The 25,447-nt window shown below is 40.7% G+C and overlaps 1 protein-coding gene across 3 annotated transcripts; it reads right to left on the reverse strand.

The window, feature by feature from the left end:
• Nucleotides 1-63: 63 nt before the first annotated feature.
• scly (selenocysteine lyase) lies at nucleotides 64-25,234 on the reverse strand. 3 transcript variants are annotated; one of them, XM_023953948.2, is made up of 13 exons: nucleotides 25,094-25,234; nucleotides 10,391-10,498; nucleotides 10,185-10,294; nucleotides 8,965-9,065; nucleotides 7,989-8,166; nucleotides 7,785-7,912; nucleotides 7,527-7,682; nucleotides 7,346-7,452; nucleotides 7,185-7,221; nucleotides 2,324-2,407; nucleotides 706-805; nucleotides 498-573; nucleotides 64-424 (listed from the first exon to the last, which is right to left on the reverse strand). In XM_023953948.2, the coding sequence occupies exons 2-13, from the start codon at nucleotides 10,495-10,497 to the stop codon at nucleotides 271-273; spliced, it is 1,338 nt and encodes a 445-aa protein (XP_023809716.1). In that variant the 5' UTR covers nucleotide 10,498; nucleotides 25,094-25,234; the 3' UTR covers nucleotides 64-270. The 3 variants fall into 3 exon arrangements, with proteins under 3 accessions (XP_023809716.1, XP_023809717.1, XP_023809718.1); XM_023953949.2 differs by having other exon boundaries at nucleotides 24,886-25,177; XM_023953950.2 differs by lacking the exon at nucleotides 2,324-2,407.
• Nucleotides 25,235-25,447: the final 213 nt, after the last annotated feature.

Genomic DNA, 25,447 nt, shown 5'->3' on the forward strand with positions numbered 1-25,447 from the left:
ACAGAGCCAGGATCATTAAGAAGTGTGTAATATTATGATCTATATAAAATATCAGAGGCTGTGTCATTTTTTTTTTTACTTTAATAAAACATGGCCCCCCAGGTTCCAATTAGCTAATTAGAACTTACAATACAGTCGCTTTATGTTTCCAAATACCACATCAGAGGTCATTCCTAGTTCTCCAGCCAATATTTTCTTTAATAAATATCTTGTACATTTTAGGGCATTAGTCAATTCAACATCACATTTGGAACAGAACTCTTTAAGCCATCAGTTCATCTCTTCCAGCAGCTGAACAGTCTCCCTCAAGTCCTCCACAACGGCATCCACCTCTGCTTTGGTGGTTCCTCTGCCCACGCTTACCCTCAGCGCGTTCGCCGCCACCTCTGTGGGAACGCCACAGCTCAGGAGGATGTGGGAAGGCCTAAGAGACAAGAAACCTCTGAAACTGCAAACATCAACGCTGGAGGGAAAGGCTCAAAGGGAGATTCTGGCACCTGTTTCCACTTGCTGAGTGGCAGGCGGCACCAACGCTGGCCAGAAGTCTCCTGCAGGTGGACAGCACCCTCCAGCCTGAAGCAGGAAGAGGCATGAATCATTTACAGGCTCTGCTGTTCACAAAAAGCTGTGTGAAGGTCATGAACTGTCTGACAAGCATCGCTGTGGGTTAGAGGAGGTTCTAAACAGGGCGGGTCATGGCATAACCTTGTAACGTTGGGCCCAAGATGGACATGTTAATGGTGTTGGGCAGGATGTCAGAGCCAGGAAACCGGTTGTTGAAGCGAATCTTGTCTCTGAAGACGCTCTATGAAAAGGAAGCACAGAACAGAGGCGTTAATGCTCGGGAGGAATTGCACAGGACATTTCTCAAAATGCCAAAAAAAGGTAAACCAGCGAGTCTTTATGTAGAACCTTATCCCCATTTATGTGTTTAACCATCCTTCTTTACCCCCTTTTCCTGGTTGTTCCCACATCCCCTAGTGTCATCCTCTTCTTCTGTCATTTCTAAATCACAAAAGCCCCCCCCCCCAAAAAATCAAAAACAATAAAATAAAATTGGGCCTAAAATACAAAAGGAGTACAAAAGGAATACAAAACCTTTCCAGATAAGTACAATATCATGAAAAGTGTGTTCATTTACATAATTCCATTCAGAAAACAAAAACCTTCAAAGACAAAGAAGACAGATTCAGAGACTGCTGTTTCATTGATTTCAAATACCGTATTTTCCGGACTATAAGTCGCACTTTTTTTCATAGTTTGGCAAGGGGTGCGACTTATACTCCGCAGCGACTTATATTAGAATTAAATTGAAATAAATACATTGTTAACCCTCCTGTTATATTCATTTGTGAGGAACAGAAATGATGTTCCTGGGTCAATTTGATGTATGAGGTATGTTAAGTGTTTAGAGGATGTTAAGTGACTCAGAGAATCAGCAAACCTTTTTTTACAGTAAGATCTTGACGGCTAAAAACATAATATTCTATTTTCCAATGATTTCATAGATTCAGAAATGCAATAAAAATGACAACTGTTTCTACAAATACAGGATGAAAACAGAGTATTAGTTGGCCAATGATGCTTCATGAAAGGAATAAATAAATAAGTATGAGAAAGAATTACTGTGAAATTATGAGATAAACAGTCTGCTATGATTGTGTCATATGAGGTTGTGCAAGTTATTAGTTCTTGGTCTCAGATTTTGTCAAATAAATTTCCCGTCAAAATGCGACTTATAGTCCAGTGCGACTGTGTTTTTTTTTACTTTATAATGCATTTTTGGGCTGGTGCGACTTATACTCCAGAGCGACTTATAGTCCAGAAAATACGGTATATATTTGTTTATTTTGGGATATGTTGGGGTTCCAGTTCATAAAGCCATGAAAACAGACTGTCAGAAAATTGTTGTTCTCATCTTCATTGTGAGCAACTGTGCAAGAACAAAACTACACAATCAAACATTTGTGAGCATCCTAGTGTTCACCCCACCAGCCTATGAATACACCTTCGACCCCCTCCCATGACTGAACAAAGCCGCTCTTTCAGGTGCCTGAGTTGTCAGTTAAACTGACTTGACTCTAGGTTGAAGTGCCGCTTTCTTCCATTTGTTTATGTCTAATATCTTTCATACAATAATAAAATATTCATCATTAAATTGGTCAAAATGTAAAAATGCCAGTTTGCTGCATGTTTTAAGGCCAAATGTGATTTAAAACACAGAAAACTCCACCTATATATTTTAAGGAAGATATTTAGCACAAAGAAGAACTCTTCCTGTAATGCTAAATTCATTCTGTAAAGGAAACAAAATCAAACTTACCTCCATTTGTTCCTCCAAGTAAAGTTTTATACTTTGCATATGACTGGAGTATTCTGACAGATTCAGAGTCACAAGTTCAGAAGCCTAAAACACACAAAAGGACCTTTGTAACACAACCACAGTCTCTCTGAGTCGACCCGTGAATCCACCCAATCCTAATCAAACCACCGTGGCCCTAATCATGCAGTTTGAGTCCCAACAAGCTGATATACCGCCAACCAATGGTTGTCATGAAATTAAAATAAAGCAATAAACATAAAAATGTTTTTGGATTTCTTTCTCGTCTGGCTGTTATTTTGATTTCAGGATTTCCTGTTTAACCACTTCCTGTATGTTTAATCTGACCTAAACAATCAACAGCAGTGCTTTCACCTATATGCTTGCTACTTAAAGAGCCCCGTCTTCCTGCTACTCTGCCAGATTCTCTGCTGGTTCTGCATTGGTGCTCCAGCTCTGAAGTCCTCTGGGTTTACTCCTGGATAGTGGTGGGCAGGTGAAGCTTCACGAAGCACGTAGGCTTACTCAACCATTGGGCCAAAAAAGATTCAAAGCTTCAATGTGGCCACGGCCCGTGGGTCAGGTGAGCCACCAGAAGTAAGTCAGTAGTGGTGGCTGCAGACAGCTCAGCACACCTCCAGGAAACCATTTGTTGACTTAACCCTCCAGTCCAACTCCGTATTGCAGAGTGTCAAGCAGCATGGCATTGAGTTCCACTTTTAGTCTTTGATTTGACTAATGACCTTCCAGTCCCAGGACAGACGCTCTACCAGAAGGCCACTGCGCTGGTAGAGGTTAAACAATGGTTAAGGGTTTATGTAAAGCTTAGAGCTTTATTTCAGAACTGTACTCAAAGACTCTAACAATCCTTCCTACTTTGCAGATGATCACAGTGTTTGAATGAAGAAACAGTCGCTGTGGTTCCACGTGCCAAATATCTTTGATCGGATCAAAGATCGGATTAGAACTGAACCGTGTGCATGGGCCCAGAAAAACTTTATCCAATTATAACTAACGTTTACATACGCCACACTGTCGGTCAGAATAAATGGACGTGTGCAGAACAGTTTAAAATACCGGAAACGGACGTAAAAAAAGAAATAGTGAGTTCTGTTGTAAACAATAAAAGCTGCAGCATAGAGAGAGAGGATCTTCTAAATGTGCTTTTATTGTTTAGTTTAGCTCAGGCGGTAGAGCAGATTGTCTAACAACCGAAGGGTTGGCGAATCGATCCCCGCTCTCCCCAGCCAGCTGTTTATGTGTTCAAAGCTGCAATCTGCATCTAGACCAGGGGTCGGCAACCCGCGGCTCTTTGGCGCTGCCCTAGTGGCTCCCTGGAGCATTTTCAAAAATGTTTGAAAATGTAAAAAGATGGGGGAGAGAAATATATTTTTTGTTTAATATGGTTTATGTAGGAGGAAAAACAAGATACAAACATTATAAACGTTTTCCAATGTTGTAAGAATGCGTAGAAAAAACTTTGTAACGCCAAGCAGGTACGTCACTTGCAGAGGGCAAAGCGGGAGACAAGCTGCCAAAAAGTAGAGCTATCAATCTCTCAAATGTCCGTGACCCATGACATCCACATCTCCGAACAGTTTCAAAGAGGAGCAGGCAGCAAGTTTAGCTGAGAGCATACACTCCATTCAGGCACTACAAGCCTGTTCACTTAACACACGCATCACATTGAACATTGCACAGAAGTCATCAACCTCTCTCCCTCCCACACTCACGGTGCAACATAAAGAAACAACATAAGAGGAAGAATAAACTAAGGTGGAACAACAAAACTGGCATATGAAAAGAGACGTGGGCAAACAGAAACGCTCATGCTGAGCCCTAATTAGATCAGGAGACTGCATCCCACAATCCCCTGCTGCTAACAGACCTAAAATGCACATGACTTTTTTTTTTTACTTTATTGTACAAAACGAAAGTACAATACAAAACACAAATTTACAAATTAAACTTCAGATATCAGGGGTTGACATAGCCCAGAAATTTGCACTGGCCCACAGGGCCAGTAGTTTTTGAAACTTACTGGCCCTGCCTGAAAGTTACTGGCCCGACACCGCGCATAGCGGGACCCGCCGCTCCGCAGGTGCTTGCAACTTTAGGGGGTCCGGGGGCATGCCCCCCCGGAAACTTTTAATATGGTGCAATTTGGTGCATTCTGGTGACATCACTTATTTCTACACTTTTCAATGACTGAAAATAGACCATATCAAACTTAAATCTGCTCTAGTCTGTTTCAGATGTTTTGAAGAGAGCACTGCAGTGTAGTAGGTAACACTAGTTCAGAAGTTTTCATGGTGCTTCTAACGGCAAATATCACAATAAATCATACCTTAAATGTGTTAAAACAATCTAATGGCAGCTTGAACCATTTAACGAATCAAATAAATCCCTTAATGCATTTGACCAATCGGATGGACGCCTTCACATTGTTGACCAATCAGATGGAGCCCTGTTATGTTAGATGTTTGTAACCTATGTCAACGTGGGTCATTTGGAGTATAATTTTTAAACTGGGAATGGTTATTTGGTTATATTGCTGTTTGTTTATATACCGCAAATTATATCGTTATCGCAATTTTAATCTCTGATATGGCATATCGCGAGTTTTCCTCATATTGTGCAGGTCTAACTGAGATCATTCAGCTAACTAGAAATACTTACTGCTTACAGTGTTGTAAAGAAAAACAAAATGAAGTAGTTTAACATTCTACTGCATTTGAGTCTGAGATTCAGGTATTTGGAGTTGCCTTTGATTCTTTGACATTCAGCTTAAAGCTTAGTGGATACAGTTTCATCTTCAATGCATTCATTAAATATCTTGCTGTCCATACTACTAATTATACCCACTACTCCATCCAACATATTCCTATCTATTCCTGCCATGTCTTCCACATCTCTGACATGCTTCAGTCTCTCTTCAGTGACGGTGTCGGATTTATAATCAAATGTTGTAATAACCCACTGGCTTGTGCCTTCGTTGTTGCTGTTTAACATTGTTTTGTATTGAATTGTTACATTCAATAAAGTTTGAAAAAAACTTTATTGAATGCTGCTTTCACTGCTCGGCAGTGAAAGCAGCGTGCGCGCAGGCGGGAGAGAAGGAGAAGTGATCAAAGGTTTCCCATAGAAACCCTTGAAGTTTGAACACAGGACTAACAGAAAAACTAAATTATGAAGAAGAGGTAAATCCACACGTTTTCGCAAAATTTACTTTATTGAAAAAGGTGAAGAATATATAAACCGTTAGATATTTTAGTGGCCCGAGCGGACAAGTGAAAAGTAAAGTCTTGTGGTCCGCACTGCTCGAAAAACAGGACCGGGCCAGCGGACAAATGGCTATGTCGAGCCCTGGATATGCCAGGGGAGCATTCTTTTGTTCGAATCCTCAAAATAAAAATTACATCAAAAATCGGATTTCTTTATTACATTTCTTTAATTTTATCAAAGCAATGAAACATAATTCATTGATATTGTAGCAACCTGGGGGTTAGCCCCGCCTTCAGCCCCTAAGGCTCATGGGAAGTTTCGGGGTAATACCATGAGTGAGAGTGTTGTGAATTGAAGTGACTTCCATGCTGTTTCGGCTGTTTATGTGCTTGGATAAACGGACTTATTACTGAAAAGGACTTTCGATTAGCTTCCTATTTGTATTTGTTTGAGACTTTCCGGGGTCGTGCGGTGTATGAGATACGGATAGCTTTTCAATAAAGCCACTACTCTAGCAGTTTGGCGTTGTATTCCCCGCCAAAGAGACGTCCCGGCTGGGTCGTTACAATATTATTGTATTGAAGTTAAACTTGCACAACAGAGCAGTCACGTGACGCGTCGTTCTCCGCAGAATGCACTGCAGGGCAAATAAACATTTAATCGTTAATAATGCTCATTAAGTATTTGTAACAACTTAGTCATTTTGATAGTAGGTTAATATAGATACATGTTGCATGTGTTGCCTTCATTATAAGGCTTAAATAGGGCTTTTAATATTTTGCGGCTCCAGACATATTTGTTTTTTGTTTTGTTCGTCCAATTTGGCTCTTTCAACATTTTGGGTTGCCGACGCCTGATCTAAACAGAATGTAAATATAGGGGAATAACATCAGCCTTTGTGTTGTCTGGACACGGCTGGAAACATGAATTTACATGATTGTTCACACGGTTTCTCAGGACTGTGCTGCACTTCAGCATTAGCTCACAAACCGTCCTGAAGCCACTCCTCTGCTTAGAGACACGGTTCTCTTGAGTCCGGCAGCCCGCTCACACAGAGCAGCCAGATGGACTCCTATCTCCTCACAACCCCGTTTTGACGATGCCTTGAATAAAGCTGGCATAGCTGGAACGGCACTAAGCCACTCACATCTGTCAAGCTGCTGTTGGCTCAGAATGCTGACAAGAAACGGCCATGAAATTCCAATGTCCCTGGTCATGTGACTCGGGTGTTTTGATACAAGCACCACTTTGTTTGCCTCCACTTCATGAGGAGCAACATGAGCTCCAAAGCTTTAGTATCATTTGCCCCTCACTCTTCCTGGATGTCCCCTCTGTCTCTGGCCCTTTTGACTCTCTTTCTGCCCATCAGTTCTGCCTCTCCCTTTAGGGTCTAGTCTTCTGGATCCCAGGAGGATTTTGGATTGACTCATTTGTTGACTCATTTGTTCCCGTCACCCTCTGCCCTGAACAAAACTCCTTAACACACCATCTCCACCAGAGGATCTTGCAGGTTTCTTCAAAAGCACCCTGTTGGTGTTTCCCACAATCTGAAGCCCAATCACATTCCAAACTCAGCAGTGAATCTGTTTTCAACTTCATTTGGAGTCCTGGCTTTATGATAAAGCCTTAATTTACGCACCTTCCCCAGACCAGCAATCATCGGTGTGTTTTCAGTTCTGTAGTATTGGAGAAATAAGAAACCAGATTAGCATTTCTGGAACTTTAAATCGTTTTGGAGCCTTTCATGTACATCCAGCTCTTTAGTAGCTACTACTGAGGAGTCACGATGAACAGCCTTACCCTGGCCGGAAGTTTCTTTCTTGTCCTCCTCCAAACAGCATTGGGTATAGTGGTGTTCTTGATCCAGGACCGTTCACAAACAAAGCTCCTATTCTGGGGGCATAAAACTGACAAACCCAAGTTAACTAGTTAACGTACTGCCTTGTTTGTCAGTTAAAAAAACCCACAAGCGCTGTCTGACCTTATGTCCTACTATAGTGAGATAATCCACTCCCAGTTCCTGGACATCCACTGGGATTTTGCCCAGGGCCTGGGCAGCATCCGTGTGCAGCAGGATCCTGAGCCGCTCTCTCTGCTTGTTTAGAAACTTGACTCGCTGGCAGATCTCCTGGAGCGGCTAAAATGTTTAAGATTTTGCTTAAGGTTCAAAAGGAACACATTCTTGGTTATTGCATGAAGGGAAATATTTGTAACAAAAAAATCTTCATCAAAGTCTTACCATGATGACTCCTGTCTCATTGTTAGCCAGCATGACAGATATGAGACAGGTGTTTGGACGCACGGCAGCAATGACATCCTCCACTTCTATGCAGCCGCTCACTCGAGACACGGGCACAAACGTCACCTCTGTGCCATAGAAGCCGTTAGGACCCAGCATAAAGACGTTTTTCAACTATTACAGATGTACGTATGTTTGTCTTACCCGCCTTTCCCTCCTTTTGAAGATGTGAAGCTACTTGTTGAATGGAGTCATGCTCTATATTGGAAGTGATGATGTGAGGCAGGCCGCGGCAGCCGTTCTGGAGTCCCTCGCCTTGCTCTGCAGCGCCACAGTTTTTTTGGAAATACTCCACAGCAGTGTGCAGCACCAGGTTGTTGGCCTGCAAGAGGATTTGTGGGCTTGAAACTGCATCCCCTGTGTCCCAACAAAGGTGACTGCTGTTGGCTGTCTTCATGAAAGAGGAGCAGTATAGCAGTCCTTTATCTGCTGCACTGTTTGGGTGTTGGGGGTTCCTGGCTGCTGCTGCGGCGGCGGGGGTCTTGGGGTGGGGATGACTGGGTCCTCTCCCTCTTTCTTTTTACATTCCATCATCCACCCCAGAAGAACAGAAACACTCACTCCAGCACAGGTGATAGCTCACCTTTACGTGACTGAATGAAATGTTTCACATGTGTTAGTCTGAATAATATGTATGCGTGTGTGAAGTATGCATACTTGTTTGTATGTGAACATTATTGGAGCCAACAGGTATGTTTGTAACTTTCTAGTGTGTGTGTGTGGACAGGCCCCGCCCCTTTTCGATTTATTATACATCTACACCTGACAGTAATTATTATAAACTTCCAGCAACTTGTTGCTTTATGATGTTTCATGACCCCCCCCCCCCCCCCCCTTCTATAACCACCCTCCTCCTTTTCCCCCCCTCTCTAACATCCCTCTCTCTTCTTCCCTACTTTTTTTCCCCGTCCGGTCCAACAAAAAACAGTTATAAATATGATTAATATGAATAAAGTTTAGTCTAAATTACAAAAGGGGTTTATACAAATATACACCTTGTGTGTCAGAAGATTCTTAATCCCTATTGTAACGGTAAAGTGTGTCCAACACAGGAGGCCTTTAGCTCTCATGTTTACTCAACTGGACAAGTAAAAGAAAAAAAAAAAAGAGCAGCAGTTACCTCTGTTCCACCTGAGGTGAAAATAATGTCCTCTGCTTTACCACCGACCATTCTGGCAACACTCTGTCTGGACTGATAAATTATGGCTTTGGCCGTGGCACCTGAAATAACAAGGGATCCATGTGAAGCTTTTTTCCCACTGTAACTTAAAATGGATCCCAATTTGTTTCAGGTCAACGATTTCTGTGAGTGTAGTGAAACAGACAATTGGACTGAAGTGCTTATTACCAGGCATAGATGTCTCTAGATTAACAATCACAGCACAAATTCCTTCTAGATGTGATTGTCTGAAGAAATGTCTTTCTGCACATTTACTTTGTTTCTTTAAAAACAAAACAAGACAATGAGTTTCGGGGTCAGGTGGCTGCTGGAGCCTATCTCAGCTTCTGTTGGGCAACGAAATACACCCCGGACAGGTTGTCTGTCTGGTGCAGGGCCACACAACCTCACACTCGCATGCACACCTAGGAGCAATTTAGAGTCATCAATTAATCCTACAAAGCATGTTTTTGGACGTGGGAGGATGCCGAAGAAACCCCACACATGCACAAGGGGATCATGCAAACTCCACACAGATAGGACCCCGGGATTACAACCAGGAGCTTCTCGCAGAGAGGCGAGAGCGCTCACAGCAAGTGAGCTTTTTTGGAGGAAGTGGATGGAGAGAAAATGATCCTTTAGAAGAAAACACTGCTTCCATCCAGACGGTTTTACTATCAGGATTGTGCACAAAGGTTAAGGAATTTCCTCCCCATTAAAGTTGTATTAAGGTGAAATATGAATATATCAGCTGTTTTAGTTGTTTTCGAAAATAAAAATGAAAAAGCAATGAATGATTTCTAGAAGTTGAGTCTGAATACAGTTTTGTCTATCATTTTTGTCAGATTCAAGCTCTTCGGGTGACGATTGTAGGCTGTTCTTTCATTAGCAGAGGAATACCAGCAATGATCTCCTCTGAAACCTTTTAGTCCCACTTCAGAACAAGTTTAAGACTATGTGTTAGAAAGACGTCTAACTTTGGGTCCAATTGGCAAAAATACATACATTTAGGCATTTAATAAAGTAAAAACAAAAGGGCCAGATGTTTCACACCGCCATTAACACAGGTTTAAAGCACAAATATTCATTTTTTAAACTACCATTTGCCCACTCTATAGGCTATGTCTCCATCTATTAGTGTTAGTATCTGTCCTGACAAGAGTTTTTTGAGGTTTTCTTACCTGCTATGTGGTTACTGCTAGGGTTTCCCCAAGCATCTTGGAGAGCTGTAGAAACAGCCTGCAACACCTCTGGTTCCAGAGGGGTTGTGGCATTATAATCCATATAGATCCTGCATTACAGTTTATTTAAAACAAAAAGAGCTGTGTTGACTTGATAACAATTATTAGAAGGAGAATCAACAAAATACAGATCCAAGTCTCCTTACCTCTCTGGATTAATGTCTGGTAGATGGTGCAGGGTGTGATCGTTTAAGGACTCATCATATAAGGTGTGACCCGTTACTATGGTAATGCCATCAAACTTGTTGGCCATACTGTTCACAAAGAGAAGAGAGACAGGTTGCGGTGCCTTTAGTCAGTTAGTCAAGACCAGAGGTCTGCAACCTTAGGCCGTGGAGTCACATGTGATTCCATCATTCATCCCCTATGGCTCTTTGGTTATAAAGAAAAATGCTGATGAAGTGAATAAAAAAATAGATTGTAGTTTTAGTTAATGAAGTTTTATGTTTAGATTCCAACACGTCACATAAAAAAATCATGGTAAAAGGTTTATTACGATAAACCTAAAGCACCTATTCTGATCTTCTATTGTGTCTAGTTGCTACTCTGAGGCAAAGGTCGTAAAGTACAAAACTGCATTTAAATATATATTTAAAGAAAAAATTTGGATTCCACACCAATTTTCTATAGTTTCTATAGTAAAGGAGAAAAAACATGGAGGCGCTCCAAAATAGTAAGGATAGAAAACGCCATGTTGATTTGGCTTCTAAATTTTCTCCAGAATGAGAATGTTATTCGACACAAAGTGTGTTTTATTTTGAAAGGAATTTATTTAATTACATACCGTAATTTCCGGATTATAAACCGCTACTTTTGTCACACGCTTTCAAACCTGCGCCTTATTCAATGATGCGGCTAATTTCTGCTCTTTTTCTAACGCCCGCTAGGGGCGCTGGAGCAGAAAGGGTAAGAGTGAGACAGGGGGAATACGGTAAATGTGTCGAGGAAGACACAAGTTTAATGTAAATTTCTGCTTTGTGAATCAATAGCACGAATAGACCCTCATCATGGAAAATGCAAGAAGAAATGCATACGACGCAGCTTTCAAGTTAAAAGCAATCGTTAAAAGCAGTGTGAAAAAATCCACCATTACCAACGGGTTTGGAAAAGCCGGTCTACTGCGTGACAGAGAGGACAGCGCAAGCTCAGGAGTTAATTTACCTCAGGATGAGAGTGACACTGACAGCGACAACGAAGGAGAAACAGAGAGTGCGCGGCGAAGAATGTCTGAGGCTATTCCAATGGAGGAAGACTTCCATGGAGGAGGAAGACTTCCATGTGTTACCTTCCAGCCTCAGGCTTCAGACCATAGTCGAAAACCGCTGTTATTTCCGGTCCAGTCGGGATGCAAATGGTAACTAATCAGACGGGACACCGTTGCTCTTGAACAGGGCTAGCAGCCGTTTATTTCTTTGCTCGGACCAAACTGTTGATACAGCCCAACTATGGAAACTCAGAGAGCGCACGTACAGCAGAACAGCATTTTTTTCCCTCTCCCGTACATCTCCTCACTCAAGGCTGCCTCATCACCTAGCGCCAAAGGCAACGCCTCCTTTAGACGCTGCGTTACTTCCATGACAACTGCAGTCACACAAAATAAACACAACAAAAAGGGGTGGAACAAGCTAAGCTGCTGACACATGGTTTCAGTGCACAGGAGGGAGATGAAGAAAGCTCTCAGAGACTTTTACATTCATGTCTTTTAAACCAGCCCGGTTAGTGCTGAGTTATGGTGTGTCACTGTTGTGGAAGAAAACTTCCGGCCTTGCCTCTGCGCGGCACGAGCTTATCAGTTACTGCTGCTCTAAGTGACTTTTACCGGTATGTTTTTTTTTAACCAGCCCTGTTGGTATGGAGTTAATTCAGTCTCAATAATCAGAAATGGACACAACCTGTTTCACAAATACACACGCTCTGATTCACAACTGTAATTTTACGCAAACGTGCAATATAAATTTGGAAATGCACACGTTGTGTTTCACAAATGCACACGTTGTGTTTCCCAAATGCACACTAAATGTTTCACACATGCACAATAGGTGTTTCTCACAAATGTGCACGCTGTGTTTCACAAAAAAACCATACATTTTTCAGAAATGCACAATAAATGCTTCACAAACATCATTTTTTTGGTACACTTGTAATATGAACTCACAGTTCGTGCAAATTTTAGAATGTGATTCACAAACCCGCTCTCTTTGTGAATCTCCACACATTTGTGAGAGATTTCTCTGCGGTGACTCCCTTCACGCTGCAGGTCATCTAATGTCACCATTGGCTAATGAATCTGTCAATCAAACTCATCAGCAAAGCAGACGTGCTCGCTTTCAGCCAATGGAATAACCCCATAGACTTCACACTGATGTCTGAACTGAAGGTGCACGACACACAAGCATGGCGGAAAAGTTTTAAAGTCCAGGAAATACAAAGCCTGCTAGTTAGGAGTAACACAATCATACATTATTATTAAAGTCAGTATTGTAGCTGTTCTAACTTTAGAGCAGTGTTTCTCAATTATGTTTTGCAAGGCCCCCCTAGAAAGAATAAAATGTTTTGCGCCCCCCCTAACCCCCCCCCCCCCATCCCCTTCCCACACACACACCCGCACGGTGACAATATATTAATAATGATAATAATGATGGATTGGATTTATCTGTGCTTTTCAAGTCACTAAAAGTGCTTACAGTGTGTCCATTATTCATTCACTTCTCATTCATACTTGGTGATGGTAACTACTAGGCCTGCACAATATACCGCAAATTTATCGTTATCGCAAAATCAAGCTGTGCAATATGCATATCGCAAAACACAGCAAAAAATGCAATAAATGGTTACCTTAAATGTGCTAAAACAATCTTATGGCAGCTTAAATTATTTAACGAATCAAATAAATCCCTTTATGCATTTGACCAATCGGATAGAGCCTTTAGCGTTGTTGACCAATCAGATGGAGCCCTTTTATGTTAGATGTTCCCTCCTATGTCAACGAGGGTCATTTGGAGTACAATTCTTAAACTGTTGCATTAAAATGGGAATGATGTTTTTGGTTGTTTCGCTATTTGTTTATATACCGCAAATTATATCGTTATCGCAATATTAATCCCTCATATCGCATATCGCAAGTTTTCCTCATATCGTGCAGCCCTAGTAACTACTGTTGTAGCCACAGCTGCCCTGGGGCAGACTGACAGAGGCGTGGCTGCCAGTTCGCGCCTACGGCCCCTCTGACCATCACCGGGATCATTCATGCACATTCACACACCAGTGGAGCCACACTGGAGGCAAGGAGGGTGAAGTGTCTTGCCCAAGGACACAACGACAATTGGCTGGGGGAGTGGGGATCGAACCGCTGACCCTTCGATCATTGTACGACCCGCTCAACCGCCTGAGCCACTGCCACCCATACTATATTTGGTTAGTATCTATAGAAATTGTGTAAGTATACCAAAAATTGTATCTTTTAACATTAACAAAAGAAAAAATCAATATAAATCCACTTTCATCAAATATTACATTTCTTTAGCCACAGAAACCCTGTTATAGTCTAAAACAGAAAAGTAGCTTAAAGTGCCTCAAATACAAAATCTGTCAGTCCTTATTTAAACTAGAAACATTTTTGACCAAATGAACCATTTGATGCTGAGAAAAATAATATTAAATATAAATTGATCTGAAACATTAACACAGCAGCACCAATATATTTAACATTTTTAGTCTGAAGAAATAGATAAAAAACATTCTGAATTTTTTTTAAATGATGGATTGTTTATTTATGATGATTTATTTATTTATGATGACTGGGAGCCAGTTTAGCTCGTGCTGGTTTGCGGCGCCTTCCATCCGTGAAACCAGGGTTCGACTCCGGGCTGCTCCCTGTTCCCTTCTCTACCTCTGCCGGTTCCAAGCCCGGTTTGAGAAGGTTGCGTCAGGAAGGGCATCTGGCGTAAAACATTGCCAAATTTACCATGCGACTTGATCGCTGTGGCGACCCCTGATGGGAGAAGCCGAAAGTGGAAGAAGAAGAAAAGGATTGTTTATTTATGATCACATAAAGGACAGCTGTTTTCCTGCATTACCTGCTGTCTGTGTGTCAAATACTGACACCAACTAAACCACAGGCAGTCAAAGATACATTTATGGAAAATAAAGATGTCATCAAAATGTCAACAATAGTTCATAAAGAATGACATTATTAGCATGAGCTGAGGAATCTGAAGGCACGTGATGATCCTGGTGTTGTTCAATATATTGCTCCGTGTGCGCTGTTCCACCTGGCAGCCCCCTATCCCTCCCCTCTCTTTCTCACACACTGTGACAGAAGACAGGAGCAGCTGCAGGGATGGCAGTTCACAGTTTCAGGCTGTTGCAAACTCTGATATAACAGACTAAGGAAACCAATAGGCACGCAGATATTTTTCCTAGCACTGAGCCGCTGTCACCACTGCCCCCCCCCCCGTTAAATTTGTGCCCCGGGCAATTACCCGTATAACCTGTGCCTACAACCGCTACTACTGCGCGCCCCCCCTGGCATCGCATTGCGCCCCCCCCCCCCCCGGGGGGCGCGCCCCACTATTTGAGAAGCACTGCTTTAGGGGTAATGCAACAGGACAGTTGGAGGCTGACTCCACTCTCAGCCTAGATTTGAAGAATTTGATTTTTGATTTTAATTGGTTTATTTTAAGCAATCAAATAAGAATAATGAATAATACACAAAAACAATACAGTCATCAGTTATACATTCATTCAAACTTAGAATATTTAGACATATTAATAAATATTGTTTGAAAGGGAGTGGAAGGAAGTGAATTTATATAATCCCACCCCTGTTCCACCGTAACCATTTTATTACATGATTTATCATTATCCGGTTCATAAATTTTATCAGACAGAATTAAGAATCCTGAAGTATCAATAAAAGCACATGACAAAGATGAATTACTTAAATTATGTAAAAAAATACTTTTTTAGAAATCAACATGGCAAATACAGATCATTTATTCAAAATATATGCAGATGTTTCTTATAAAAGTCATGTATACGATTAATAAAAATAATAATATATCAGTATAAAAGACATTGCACAGTTTCAAAAATGTTAGCAAAATCTGATCAAGTATCAAAAGTTAAAATATGTGCAAAATTGTAACATTAGGAAAAATCACGAGTCAATTTTTCAATTTTTGGAGCAAGTGAATAAATATCATTAGAAATCAATCAATTTAACCATTTTCAATAATTGATTAATCATTTATTTTATTCTTTTTTTTATTTTTTATAATAAGGTAATGCTGTGAAGTAAAATAAAGAAAAGGGTCCATAATCTGTCAAATTCCCAAGGTTGGTATTCCTTCTTCTGCTGATTAACAGCCGTTCTTCTGGTTTAAACAGAGTTTATAGTTCTCTTCAATGTTATGTCTGCAGACATTAGATTAAGATCTTTTTCCTTCTTCAGCTAATATCAGCGGCGCTGAAAGTTGAGGTCAAGTTGTCAGCAGGTCAGACCTATGCTGAAAATCAGGGTCACCTCAGACTTTTGGAGAAAGTGATGAATGCCATCTTTCTTGAAATAATTCGGTTCTTTAATTCATTAGTGCATGTTGGTTCAGACGTCCGTGATCAAACACTTCTCAGAGTCCTTCATGGTGTTCACAACCAGAACCTTGGACCGTTCCGGTGGACCGAGTGGTTTGACGTAAATCCTGCAGCCTTTAACCCAGAAGCCTGGCATGTTTGGTGATTTCAGCATTCCTTCTGGTCAGATGGTCGTTCAGATAAGCAACGGATCCCTTCAGATTCCTCCTTTGGTTCATCAGAGCTAGTTTGTGTTTTTGATTCACATACCTGATGAGGATCGCTGGTTTATCCGTCTCCTTTCTCCTGGGGAGCGGGTGGCAGGTCTCCATGGTATTTAGATCCAGGGAAATCCCTTTAGACGTGAGAAATGATTCCATTTGGTGTTCCACAGACTCTCCCTCGCTCCCAGGTTCAGAAGAACTGCTAGCAATGCTAGCGCTATTAGCATTAGAAATGCTAACTCCAGCTGCATTTAGCTTTGCCCGAGTTTTGACCGGTATTCCAGTGAGAATGACATTCTTCATCCACATCGTCCAGTCTTTTCTCCAGAATGTCGACCCGGTTATCTTTTTGCTCGTTTTGAGCTCGGAATCTTCGGAAGTCTTCAATTAGCTCCATCTGAGGAGTTACCTTAGCGGTCACTTGTTCCATAAAGGGATCCAACGCAGCTTAGATATCATCAAGAATCTTTTTAAGGTCTTCGGAGTCCTGCTAGTCCATTCTCTTTTTTTGGAGAAAATCAACTTTTAAGTCACTTGAAGATAATTGTTGAGCCGCAGAGAGCCACACGCGTCCGTGCTGTAACCCGGAACCGGAAAAAAAAAAGAATGAAAATGAGAATAAAAAAAGGGGGGGGGGGTGGGGGTGTATTGATCTGTGATTAACAATGAGGTTAGCTTGAGGTAACATAGTCACACTGCATCTTTAATATGGAGAGTGGTACAAAGTGATGCCAGTTCTCCACAGACCTTTCAGTGAAAGTTGAAGATTTTTCTCTTCCACCTCCTCATGATCCAGACCGAAGGTAACCGCTGTCTGAGTGTTAAAAGGATGCGAGAAGCATAGCTAATAAGGAGAAAGTCTTAGGAAACTATCCTGAGTGAACCCTTTGTTTTCCTGTTTCTCTTTATTTATTGTCACTATCTTCCGCCGTTTTTTGCTGCTTAACTCCTAGGACTATGACTTTTGGTTATTAAAATCCTTCAACTTTTCAAGATATTCCAGTATTTTTTGCTCCATTAAAATACATAGGGAAGTCTTGGTGCATGAGGTCGCCGGTTAAAGATCCGGCTTGTACGGCTTTTCAAATTTTTTAACCATTCAACTATTAAAGTGTTCAGCTCCTTCAGTTTATTAGTGCTATGACTTTTGGTTTTGGAAATCCTTGAACTTTCAAAGATATTCCAGGATTTTTGCCTACATTGAAATACATAGGGAATCCTTGCGCTTAACTCCTTCTAAAAATTTTCAACTGTTTCAACCATTCTACTATTACAATGTTGAACTCTTTCAGCTTATTCCAGCTGACTTTTGGTCCTTGAACTTTTCAAGATAATCCAGGATTTTTTGTTCCATTAAAATACATGGGGAATCCTTGAAAACTTTTGCTTCTTTCAACCATTATAACTTTAACATACTTTTAGCTTAGGACACCATTCAAACGTTAAAATGCTCAAAAGCTTTGGACAACAACATACGTTTTGAAATTATTATGGAATGGTGACGGTTTGGCAGCCATTTTGTGTTCTTCAAATTTTCAACAGTTCAGCCATTTCTTCAACAATTTTAGCTTTCATGCTAAACTCCTTCTACAAATTTTGACCTATTTTAGCCATTCTACTATTACAATGTTCGGCTTTTTCAGTTTATTCCTGCTATGACTTTTAGTCCTTGAACTTTTCAGGGCTCCAGACTAACTTTTTTCACTAGGAGCACAGTGGCCCCCAACTGAAAATTTTAGGGGCACAACCAGAAAATTTAGGGGCGCATTCCGTAAATCAACATTCTAACCAAATCTACTAATTTCCACTGTATTACTAATAAATACTTTAATAATAGATGCAGAAATTACAATGTGCTGTTCCAAATTCAGTGTCACATTTTATTCTGCACTTTTGAAGATGCAACAACAAGGTAAACTGACAGCACCATTGCTGTCATGACAGTACAAATGGTAAACAAAATACCATACATTTAGAATTAAAAAAACGTTTTTAGTAACAAAGTGATTACCGTAGTAACCTTTCGGTCATTTCACAGTTTCAAACAATACTTAAATGTATGTAAACATTAAGGGATGGAAATTCATGTTGGTGACACCAAATAGGTGCAGCCAAGATGCACAATAAGCGTGTTTGAGATCACCCAGATGGACGCAACACTGCACAGATCACCTGGTGTGTGACATATATTTTTGTTTTTGCTCCAACATCACCTGTCAATCAAAACAAAAATATCACGAGAAAGGGGTGGGAGCAAGGGGCAAACCTACCCGAACACAGCTGGAAATTTAGTACTGAACTGACTGAAAGCTGCCCTACAGACTACAAAACAATGCATTATGGGACATGTGTCCTGATGGGTTTTTTGTAGTTCAGTGGTCAATTAAAATAAATTAATATGCCAACTGATTAAAAATAGGCTACATACATTACAAAACATTAAAATAATTATAAAAGATATGATATCACAAATCACAGATCATACTAAGGGGAAGAGGCATATTAAAACTAAATTGAATTTTAAGGACAACAACTTCCAGTTCTCCTTAAGTCTCGCTGCAGCTTCGGCCTTCACCCCCCCCCCCCGGCCTGGTCTCCACAACAATCCAGACACGGCGCTGGTTCATCTTAAACACGTCAATCGTTGCATTTTCCCCACGTGTTTTAAGTGTGTCTAAAACTAAATCGTGTTGTTGCTCGCACATGTTTAATGTTAGAGCCCCGTTAGCTGTCACGCATGTAGGTGTGGGACATTTATGCTCCTCAGCTGACCATCTCCCACGGGAGCGATGTGCTGCAGTGACAGCCACGCATGAGAACCGTGGTTTGGTTCGCGAGTTTGAGACCCCCTGCTGTACACTCTGGCACTGGTACACTAGCTGCAAGGTGGAAGAACGAATCAATAGTTCGCTTATTCATAGCTCAGACGCACATATCAGGTTGTGATGATTTTTATCTCCGTTTCCTTCCAACGCGCGCTCGACTATCTCTAGGCCCCGCCCCCTCCACGCATTTTAGCCACTTACAGTGACTTTCCCTATTCTTCTCACACGCAGTGGCCGCCTCACAGTGAGGCATCACGCGAGTGTGTGCTCGCGTTTCATGAGTATGTGTGCGAGTGTGTTCGTTTGCGTGCGTGTGCGCTCGCGTCTCATTGATTATTTCATTGATCACTGACGTGCCCCTTCCATGTTTAATGAAAAAAAAATACGGAGGCTGGGGGAGGCAAATTTACTGGTCGCACATGTGCGACTGGATGTAAAATTCAGTCGCACACTCTCAAATTTTGGTCGCAAAATGCGACCATTTGGTCGCAGCCTGGAGCCCTGCTTTTCAATATATTCCAGGATTTTCCAGGACAGTTCAGCTATTTTTACAGCAAATTCAGCTTTCATTCCAATACAGCATTCAACCCAGCATTTTTTTTTCTGGAAATGCAGCTCCTTCTAGTTGAGACTGAATTACCTCCATATATTAGTGCTCTTACTTCCATATTGCTGCCGTGTGACAGGCACTGTTTGGATAGAAAAGCTCAGGTATATTTTTAAAACTTTAAAAACTATTTCTGTGTACCGTCTTTCTTTGTAAATATATCATGTGTTGAACCTTTCCTGCGATTACTTTTTTTCTTTCTGACGGTGGTCGGAAAATGCAGGGGAGATCCTCTCCGCCTAAGGCAAATCTTCCTTTGGGGTTCCCTTCCCTGTTCGGACCCTCAGAGCCTCCAGAGTGGGTTAATAAAGAATCATTCATCTTCTTCTGGGGGAAACCTTTTATTACAGTTCCCCTTTACTCTGTATATCAAACATAAACTCGCACCCCCAACACACTTCCGCTGCACGCGCTCCCCCCTCTTTCTAACACAAGTGCGCGGTTCCAGCACATACACATCCTCATTCTACAACAAATGTAGACGGTATTTGAACCTACAGACATTGAACGTGTACACATTGTAGCCCAACGCCTTGTGATCCTCACAAGGGTTCAACATGTTTAATACGTGAAAGTCTTTTGAAGATATGAACATTTGTTTGGAGGTAGTAACACGCACTTCTGACCCATAGAAATACATGGGGATCTAAACTTGGCTCAGAGATCCAGCAACGTCATTCGGGGGATGAGGCGCACCTCTGCTGCCAGTGTTGTTGTACACACCTGCTCGTCAGACCCTTTTATGTCTCCCTGACTCACTCTATCACTTACAATGACAATGCCATATAGATTAACTCACATTTGCACATATTCATCAATTAAACAAAATTTTTAGATGCATATTAGCATTTCTTTCAAAATTTTAGGCTCAACCACGTCATGCAGTAAATATAGAATTTCTCCATCTTTGTTAAAGCCATCAAGAACTTTTCATGCTTTTGCAAAGTATTGTTATGATCCTATCCACTATACGAGAGCATGATGGGAATTGCTTTACATTTGTTTTGTTAGTCTTTTGAACCTTAAGTTAGTTGTCTACTTCCAGAAATTACACTGCTATTGTCACAGAACAGACAGATGGCTGATTCCAAATGCAGCAGGTTTAATAGCTCAGCTAAAAGTCCACAAAGCTAAATCTGGGTGCATCAGAGAAGAGACATGAGTAGTCAGGATCCAGGCGAGATTCGGGGCAGGTTGCAGACAAACGGAGTCAGAGACAAAACAGGGTCAGGAAATCTGAAGATCAGGTCTGGATATAACGCTTGGTAATGCAGGCAGAGTGACACAAACAATACTTTGTACTGAGTGAGGCTCAGTGCAGAGCTTAAGTTAACTTTGAGTGAAATAAATGAAACCGTGCACTGGGGTTGCTGGGAGATGTAGTGCATTCTGTCCTCTGGAGACCTTTACCGCCGGTGACCAGAAGGGGGAACAGAGCACTGACTTCTAAAAGCTATTCTGTTTCAGAGATTGTATGAATTGCAAGACTTAATGTGTGGCTGCACTGTATACATTGTACTCTTCCACATTATCTGCCTCTTTGAACAGCAAGCAGAGTTGGTGGGTAGTTATGGTGAAGTTGAGGTGCAATCATTATCTGACCAGAAAGATGACAGATTTGATGATCCCTCTTCCCACTCTTGTGTTGAAGTGTCCTTAGGCAAGATGTTCAATCAATCCTTATGCCCTCTTGTCAAAAGAAAAGGTTATTGTCAAATGTTGTATTACTCCTCCTTCTCACTTGGATACAGTTGTGTGTAAAGTATAATGGACATATTCATATTGAGGTTTTTCAAGCTAATTTAGCATTTAGTTGAGGTTCTGGTATTTTGCTAGCACATTTAGCTAAATGTTTAACCATTATATTTATATTATGCTAAGTTGTTTGGTTAATTTGACACCTAATGAGGTTTTTACAGCTTATTTGTTGTTTAGCTAACATTTTAGCAATATGCTTTGCTAATTTGGCATTCACTAAGGTTTTTAAGCTAATCTAGCATTTAGCTAAAATTTTACATTATTTCTTAAGAAAAACTCATATCTCTGAGCACCTTTTAAGGATATCTTTGTATTTCTTCCTTCAGTAACCTTTGTTTTTTTTTAGATTTCTGTCCTGCCATTTATAGTGTTTTTTTTTGCTCTGTTCTGCAATGTTTTCTCCAACTTATGGGTTTTCTGTTATTAAAAATGTACAGCCTTACAATAGCAAGGCTCTTCTGCAGCTTTATACTTACTGGATTCTAAGGCAAATATGTTTCAGCATTTTATTCAACCCCTTCCTTTCAACTTCTTCTGCTAAAAGTTATGCAATTAAACAATTAAAAGGAACCGCCTCTGGCAATTACGCAAACATAGTTCCACAGGAAATGCAACTTTTCTTGTCATTCAATGAATGTACATTTTTTAAAGCTAAAATATATGGAAAAATGGCCAAAAAAAAAGTAAAATGAAGTTTATAAATGGTAAAAGTGTGACTTTGCAATACGAAACTGGACCAAAGGGCTGTTTTTGCACTAAAGCAGTGTTTTTCAACCTTTTTTTTAGCCGACGTACACTTTAATTTGACAAAAATCCCAAGGCACACCAACAACCAAAAATGTAAAAAAAGAGATACTCTGTAGTCTGCATTGATGAACAGTCTCTCCACAATCTCACATGCATTTTATTGTAATAACTGAGGCACAAAAAGCTTGGAGTTCCAGCTGTTTTTCCGAAAAGTTGCGATGGTTGTCAATCATAATTTGCAACTAAACTAAAGTTTACCAAGGTAGTTGTTAGGAGTGCTTAGAAACAGAATAGTTAGAAACTCCCTTTACATTTTATTAAACTAACTTTTACCTTTTATCACATTAATGGCTTAACCTCGATTCACTATGTATTATCATCTCAAAATTATATTACACTCCAAACAGAGCACAACCAAGACTATTGTCTCGCAAACATTCCTTTAACATCATCCCTTTTCATCTTTGTGTGTTCTGGTGTATGCGTTCTGGCAAATGTCTGTGATAACCTCAGAGAGATCTAACACTTTCGGTGCTCTGATGTTCGAGCATCTAGCCTGCAACAGTCTGTGGGTGGGTTTTTCACACCATGATCCATCGAATGAGGTTCTGAATATGCAAATGCAAGGTATATATGCCAGGCCTTTTGTTGAACCCCTTTGTTCGGACTTTGAATGCACTGTGTTCATCTGTCTGTAACCCTGCGTTCAAATCTGTGGTCTTTGTGCGGAGTAAATCTACAAAAGATAAGTTTTGTCTCTGAGTCATTATTCATTATTTCTGTGTGCAGGAAGCTGAAGGGGAACAAACCTAATTACCTATTTTACAGTCCTGTTTAGAATCTCCAGTTTCCTCACAGTAGTTATTTTCCCTCCAGTTCATTCCAATACAATTTCATGTAACCTTACAAAACAAATCAAATAAAAACAATAATATATATTTTTTAAAGTTATTAATTCATTGAAATGTTTTATTTTTGTTTATGCCAAAGCAACTGCGATTTTTGAACAATTATATAATGACATTATGCATACACAAAAAAGAACAACATTATAGTAATGTTTTTGTCCAAAAACAATGTAACTTCAACAACTAAAAACTTTTTTGATTGAATAATTTCTTTTTAATTTAGTTTAAATGTCTCTGTTGGCCACTTAACCATAACCCTGTGTCAAATTACTTTTATTTAAACTTGACCTCAATTTTTTTTAAGTGCTTAAATCTGAAATTCAATTTGTCCGTTTCACGTTTACGTTTGTTGTGCTTTATGACATTAAGCAGCAGCACAGTAAGAGTTGCTGTCACTTTAACCCAATGCATCATGGGAATTGTAGTGTTAGCAGTGGCACTAAAGTTGTAAAGAATAACATCCTGCAGGTGCATTAGTTTATGCATTTTTTTATATGGCGTGTACCCCAGTGGGCATCGATTGCTCACTAGATCACATCTATGTAGACCAAAATACACAGTGTTTGAACAATTTTTGCAAAAAAAAAAGTTATATATAAATGTGTTTTTTAAATACCATAGAACACAGTGGATTCATAAATGGTCGCCGCAAACGCTAGTATCATTGAGATTTTCCCTTCGTGAAATCGATGACGACATATTCGCTGTTTGTAAGAAAAAAAAAGAAGTCTGTGTCTCTGCAGCCGTCCACTTCAGTCCTTTCTTCCTCCTCCAAAGACAAGATCTCTACATCTGTGTGACGCTTCCGTCTGAAGAGACGCACTTTTTGGCATTTTTAACGTTCTAATGCTAATATAACAGACTGTTTTTATTCATCTTTGCTGTTTTATGTTGAAACGGGACGTTTCATCTGAAGTATGTAACATTGTTCACTTTCCGCATTGATGTTGTGCGCATGACAAGTTCATGACGTAATGAGACAGATGAACTTCAGGGTGTGTGAATGAAAAGGAGAATAAAGGCTGCAGCGGTCTTCTACACCCAAACGTGTCTCTGAGCTCCTTATTTTACATATGAAACTCCGCTTTAGTGACACCGAACTCCGGAAAGCCGGCTCCACTGACAATAATCTGATTTTGAGTCGTCAAAAGGTTCAGAATCTCTTTGTTTTTTAAACCTATCCAGAAATAAAGCTTCACAAAACGCTCCACATATTTCATCTTCAAGCAAGGCTCCGATAAACAGAAAACTTTAATCTCGTATTGGAACAGTTATGACTTTTTTCTCTCGTAAATAAAAGTTGTAATTTAAAAAACAAGAAATTTGTTTGTAAACTGGCCTTAAAACTCTGTGGTATTTATTAATGATTTATACAGTGAAAGCTTCACTTCTGCAGATAAAGACAGATGTCAGTTCCTGCTGAGCTCTCAGCCCTCCATGACTGTCCACTCTACTCCAGTCCAGTTTTCTTTTCATCTGGTAAATTATTCCACTTTCTTCGTCTTAAGATATTTTCGCTCCTAGTTCGTTGTCCCATAAGAAGAACCCATGGTGACATCAATATAACAGAAAAACATTAGAAATGGATTTTGTGGTAAAATACACATCATTTCATGGGTCTGGGTTCTTATGGGTTAAGTCGATGAGTTTTTCCTCACATGATGGATTTCAAAACCCAAGAACAAACAAACAAACAGAGCTAAAAATGGAGTCATGCAGGAAACTGGGTCAACGTTCTTATAAGCCCCAGACATGTTCCACTGCTGGTTTAACTGTGTTTTTCACCGCTGCTAGGTTTCTACAGGATGAGATAAAGCGACGCGAACACGGAAACAGCGCGTGCGCTATAGAAGATGTTTTAGGCGAGCAGCCAGGTTTCCGAAGGAGTCTACGTTTGGAGTTAAACATGTCTGACCAAGTTCAGACGGAGTTACTCGATTCTAGTCCTCACAGAACTCCACAAAAAAACAGACAGGCGACACGGGTCCGAACCGAACACACCTGCTGGCCGGAACCGCAGCTTTCCGGAAGAATGTGTCCTGGTGACTGGTCGATTGTGTTTACTTTAGGTTTAGCTTGTTTAGCTAGTCGCTTTGGCTAACAGACTCTGGCTGCTCAACCAGTTCGTCCGACTCCGACATATATAGGCCGACTGGGACGAACTTCTCCTGTTCTGGCGGAAGAACGGACGAATGACCTTCAATCTGACCTTGAGCGGTGAAAGAGAGATGCCTTTCCCGGACTTCTGCTGGCTGTTCCCGCCTGTCCTTTGCTAGCTCAGGAGTCGCATCTCGGGCTCGCCGGGTTGCCAGATCTGATCTCAAACGTGCACCCAGCAATTATCTTCTACAGGGGAAAAAATGTCAAAGAAACACACGCACGTGCGCGCACACGCATCCAAACGCTGAGACAAACACCTACAATCACACGCGCGTGAGCTCGTTAATTTATTTTTATGTACATTCTACTCAAATCAACACAAACGCGTTTACGTATTCTATTGCACAGTGCAGCATCCATCAATACATGACAGCGATCATAGAAGGAAATGATCACTATAACT

Source organism: Oryzias latipes, chromosome 4 (assembly GCF_053564925.1).
Source record: "Oryzias latipes strain Hd-rR chromosome 4, Olatipes_Hd-rR_3.1".
Lineage (NCBI taxonomy): Eukaryota > Metazoa > Chordata > Actinopteri > Beloniformes > Adrianichthyidae > Oryzias > Oryzias latipes.

Bases quoted from the DNA above. Each gene is read 5' to 3' on its own strand.
- scly (XM_023953948.2), bottom strand. From the start codon at position 10,497: ATGGCCAACAAGTTTGATGGCATTACCATAGTAACGGGTCACACCTTA. The intron at 8,167-8,964 runs GTAACTGCTGCT...ATCCTCTTGCAG, and splicing joins TCACCTCAGGTGGAACAGAG to GCCAACAACCTGGTGCTGCA. The intron at 7,222-7,345 runs GTAAGGCTGTTC...CCAATACTACAG, and splicing joins GAAAGAAACTTCCGGCCAGG to AACTGAAAACACACCGATGA.